The sequence below is a fragment of the Penaeus chinensis genome, chromosome 39 (assembly GCF_019202785.1).
Source record: "Penaeus chinensis breed Huanghai No. 1 chromosome 39, ASM1920278v2, whole genome shotgun sequence".
In the NCBI taxonomy this organism is placed as follows: Eukaryota; Metazoa; Arthropoda; class Malacostraca; order Decapoda; family Penaeidae; genus Penaeus; species Penaeus chinensis.
This window is the reverse complement of record NC_061857.1, coordinates 9300311-9305183: the sequence shown is the minus strand read 5'-3', so window position 1 is coordinate 9305183 and position 4873 is coordinate 9300311. Positions and strand designations below refer to the sequence as shown.

The 4873-nt window shown below is 41.9% G+C and overlaps 1 protein-coding gene across 1 annotated transcript in view; it reads left to right on the top strand.

Moving 5' to 3' along the window:
* Positions 1-3538, top strand: part of LOC125046688 (latrophilin-like protein LAT-2) — an 8972-nt gene extending 5434 nt beyond the window's left edge. Inside the window, exons 8-12 of the mRNA XM_047644556.1 lie at positions 627-748; positions 1054-1117; positions 1326-1500; positions 2768-2919; positions 3207-3538. Coding sequence (XP_047500512.1) covers positions 627-748; positions 1054-1117; positions 1326-1500; positions 2768-2919; positions 3207-3311 — 618 coding nt within the window. The 3' untranslated portion in view covers positions 3312-3538. The remainder of the gene's footprint in view (positions 1-626; positions 749-1053; positions 1118-1325; positions 1501-2767; positions 2920-3206) is intronic.
* The last annotated feature ends 1335 nt before the right edge of the window (positions 3539-4873 follow it).

Genomic DNA, 4873 nt, shown 5'->3' with positions numbered 1-4873 from the left:
ATTGGAGGCCCTTGTCCCATAAACCACAAGTTTTGCATTTTCGTCTATTCCCTCTCACTTGTCTGCAAAAGGAAGAAAAAATATATATATAAAAAAACTGAGGTCTGGCTTCACTCAAGAAGACCGTGGAACGCCATTTGGTCAATTCCTTCGAGTTCATTCTTGTATTTATATCAGGGGTCTAACAGTGATCTTGATTATGATAAAAAGAAACCAAATATATCTGTTTTGTCACATTTCCTCCTTATCACGAGAAAAGATTGTTAATATCTCAACACTGTTTTTCGGAATGTAATGAATGTCACCTAAAAATTGATACATAATCGTATTTAAGTGTTTATATATATATATATATATATATATATATATATATATATATATTTTTTTTTTTTTTTTTTTTTTTTTTTTTTTGACACCCTTCCCCCTAAATACGAAAAGAGCGATGACTTTTCGAGCTTTTATGAGAATATGCAAGTCTAAGACTCGAGAGTAATAAAAATAAGACTTAACACATAAGAGTAATGGGAATAACACCTAAGATATTAGAGAAATAACACCTAAACGACCCCTTTCCACGAATCCCAAGCCCTGCATTCCCGGCCTTTCTCTCCCCTCGTCTGCCCCAGGTGTGGCGGACGCAGCGGAGGCTCTTGAACTACTACCTGGGCGCAGGATTTGGCTTCCCCTTCGTGGTGGTTGGCCTGACCCTGGCCGTCACGCGGGGTCAAGGGTATGGCACCGAGGGCATGTAAGTGGTAGATCTTTAAAAGTGGTTGTTTGGATGAATTTCTTTTACGGAAGAGCTATTTGGTTGAAACGTTTCTTTTTTTCAAGAGATTGAGAACTTGGGTATTCCAATTTTTATATGCTGTAGTGAAGACGAATATAATTTCTCGCAGAGCAAGTGGAAGCCTTCTTTCGAAGAGCTTTTTTGGGCGATGAGTTAAAATAATGAGTTCCTTCTTAGCGAGTAAACGAATTCCTAACTTGCAAAGGCAACACAAATGACGAATTCCTGAAGAAGAGAGAATGATGGAGTCCTTAATCTTGCAGATGCTGGTTGGCTTCTGAGGCAGTCCCATGGTCCTTGCTCGGCCCGTTGGTAGCGATACTGTCGGTGAGTCTGCCTTAACGAACATGGTTTCTCGCCTCACATTCCTGCTGTGATTACTATTATTCGCAGCAACAGATATTTATCATTTCATTCACATTCACCACCACCATAGACATTTTCATCTTGGGAAGGAAAAAAATTATAATACTTTATGAAGACTGACACTACCCTATAACATTCTACTGTGTTTTCTACATTCTGTCCTCATCAGATGAACTTCCTGGTCTTCGTGCTGGTGATTCGTATTTTGATCAGAAATATCAAGGAAAGAAAGAGAATCCATAACAAAACGGACGCGGATCTCAAAGACAGATTCTGGGGATCCGCTACCATCTTCTTCAATCTTGGATTCTCGTGGGCCACGGGCGTCATTCACGTGGTTTTTGGTACTGTGTGACTTTTCTGCTTTCTCCTCCTCATCTTTCTCCTCCCCCTCCATCTCCTCCTCATCTTTCTCCTCCTCCATCTCTTCCTCATCTTTCTCCTCCCCCTCCATCTCTTCCTCATCTTTCTCCTCCTCCTCCATCTCCTCCTATTCCATCTCTTCCTCATCTTTCTCCTCCTCCTCCATCTCTTCTTCATCTTTCTCCTCCTCCTCCATCTCTTCCTCATCTTTCTCCTCCTCCTCCATCTCTTCCTCATCTTTCTCCTCCTCCTCCATCTCTTCCTCATCTTTCTTCTAGTCCTCCTCCATCTCTTCCTCATCTTTCTCCTCCTCCTCCATCTCTTCCTCATCTTTCTCTTCCTCCTCCATATCTTCCTCATCTTTCTCCTCCTCCTCCATCTCTTCCTCCTCTTTCTCCTCCTCCTCCATATCTTCCTCATCTTTCTCCTCCTCATCTTCCTCCTCCTACTCCTACTCGTCCCCATCATCTTTCTCCTCCCCCTCCTTCTCCTCCTTCTCTTCTTCATGCTTTTTCTCCTCCTCCTCAAAGGCAGACAGAGAAGCAGATAGGGAAGAAAAGGAGAGACAAATAAAGACAGACAGGCAGATAGGAGAGAGAGAGAGGGGGGAGGGACGGTTGGAAATGAGAAAGAAAGAGAAAGAGAAAGAAGGAGAAAGTGAAAGTAAGAGAAAAGAGAGAGAGAGAGAGAGAGAGAGAGAGAGAGAGAGAGAGAGAGAGAGAGAGAGAGAGAGAGAGAGAGAGAGAGAGAGAGAGAGAGCCGGATCTTTGCATGCAATACATCCATCCCTCACCCATAAAGAGAAAGAGAGAGAGAAAAAAAAGGAGAAAGGAAGAGAGAGAGAAAGGGACGGAGGGAGGGAGAGAGAGAGAGAGAGAATGAGAAAGCGAGAGAAAGAAAAAAAGAGATAGAAAAAGAAAAAGTACAGACCTCTTCCATCCATCCATTCCTCAACCATAAAGGGAAAGAGAGAGAGCAACAAAATTAGAAAGAGTGAGACAGATAGAATGAGAAAATGGAAGAGAAAAAAGAAAGAGAGAGAGAAAAGAAAAAGAAACAGACTTCTTCCATCCATCCATTCGTCAACCATAAAGAGAAAGAGAGAGAGCAACAAAAGTAGAAAGAGTGAGACAGATAGAATGAGAAAATGGAAGAGAAAAAAGAAAGAGAGAGAGAGAGAGAAAAGAAACAGACCTCTTCCATCCATCTATCCATCCATCCCTCATCCTACCTCTTCCGTACCTCCAGATTCTGCCATCTCTGCCATTATCTTCTCCCTCACGGCCTCCTCCCAAGGCGTCTGGATCTTCGTCTTCGGGATACTCATGAACAAGAAGATCCGGAGAGACATGATGCGTCTCCTGCTTGGTTTTCGCCTTCCATTTTCTTCTCGAATGCTTGTAGGGTTGTTTTTTTTTTGTTGTTCTTTTACTATAGATAAAAAAAAAAATTAGGTTTATATGATACGATTCCTGGTGAAACTTTTTGCGCATTATTTGGTTCCATCTTTAGCGATCTTTGGACCGTGTTGATAAGGTTATCTTTGCTTTGAAATAAGGGTCATTACTGGTTTCACATTATTATTAGCATTTTCACATTCTCACTATGTATATATATATATTTTTTTTATTGGTTTATCAATATCTTCTGTTCGTGCTAGCAAATATATCCGTCTCTTCTTTTTCAGATCCCTGCTGAAAATGAATATGGAGTATCTTTGCATGCAATACAAGACAGTAAAGACACCGACAATTATAAAGTCACAGTACTTGCTACGAGTATTGAAGAGTGAGAGCAAAATATGTTGTGGGGCCTTGCCATCTTTTTTCACGACAAGATCCACTAGACAATTACCTTATACATCCATACATGAAGGTTTAGAATAATAATACAGTTCGCTCTGTCTGTCTGTCTCTTTTTCTCTGTTTCTTTCTTTCCCTCTCACTTTTTACAGTGCATCGTATCACTGTGAGTTGTTCTGCTGATCTATTTTCTGCAGATACATATACTGTGTGTACGTATACATATATATATATATATATAAATATATATATATAGGTATTATAGATAGATAGATAGATAGATAGAAAGATAGATAGATATTCATATACATATACATATGCATTCACACACACACACACACACACACACACACACACATACACACACACACATACACACACACATATATATATATATATATATATATATATATATATATATATATGTGTGTGTGTGTGTGTGTGTGTGTGTGTGTGTGTGTGTGTGTGTGTGTGTGTGAGTGTGTGTGTGTTTGTGTGTGTGTGTAATGTATATATAAATGGCTCCATATACTGTGTACATAAGCGCGTATGGCTCCCACGTGGCTCGTTGACTGCTACGCTAGCTTGCCATCGCGGTGGGCAAGGGGCCGCACCAAGCGTGACCCGGGCTGCCGCGGGCCAGATAATAACTGCCCCACGCGCACTCCCGGGGTATAAAAGGCCAGGATGACCCAGGTCAGGGAGAGTCACTACAGAGACTTCCTGCCGAAAGCCTGTCGGTCAAGGCTGGCCGCTGAGCCAGCCGTCCGCCCCCCTCCGGGCTGACCACGCACCCATCACTAAGCCTTACCAAGACCTGTATCCGTGTGAATTATCTGTGTTGCTTACGCTTCTCAATAAAAGAGGTTAAGCCAACCGTCCCCTTTCACTACTCCTGTTATACCATATGATTAAGGCGTCTTATCAGCCTTTACAGTGTGTGTGCGTGTGTGCATGCATACACGCGCGCAAACACACACACACACACACACACACACACACACACACACACATATATATATATATATATATATATATATATATATATATATATATATATATTTGTGTGTGTGTGCTTTCTTCATGCGGTTTATATACCAACGTTTATCGATGTTCGTCATACACTGCAGTGGAGCTTTACACACCAGAACTTCCACTGCCTCCTAAACATGACGTCTCATCCTATGAGGACTTGCCAAATGATTCATCTCCTCCGCCCCCCCCCCCCCTCCTTCCCCACGAAGACAGCCAAATCCTACCAGCTGGCCCCCAGATGCACAACTACATGATTTTTGCAGATGAAGTTCTAAGGACTTCATTCGATATTCTCAAGACACATATGTAGTCCAGCTGATAAAAAAAGACCCCAGGGCAAGTCACCTACATCCATCGGACCGTGTACGAAAATCTGTCGCGGACAAACAATTCTATAGAAAGAAGGCACTGCAGCTATGTCCAAAATCCAAAATCTCCCTGCGTATCCTGAATTGACTCCGTTGGCTTGAAAATACCAAAATAAACAGCACAAACTAGTCATCAATAGGACACGTCA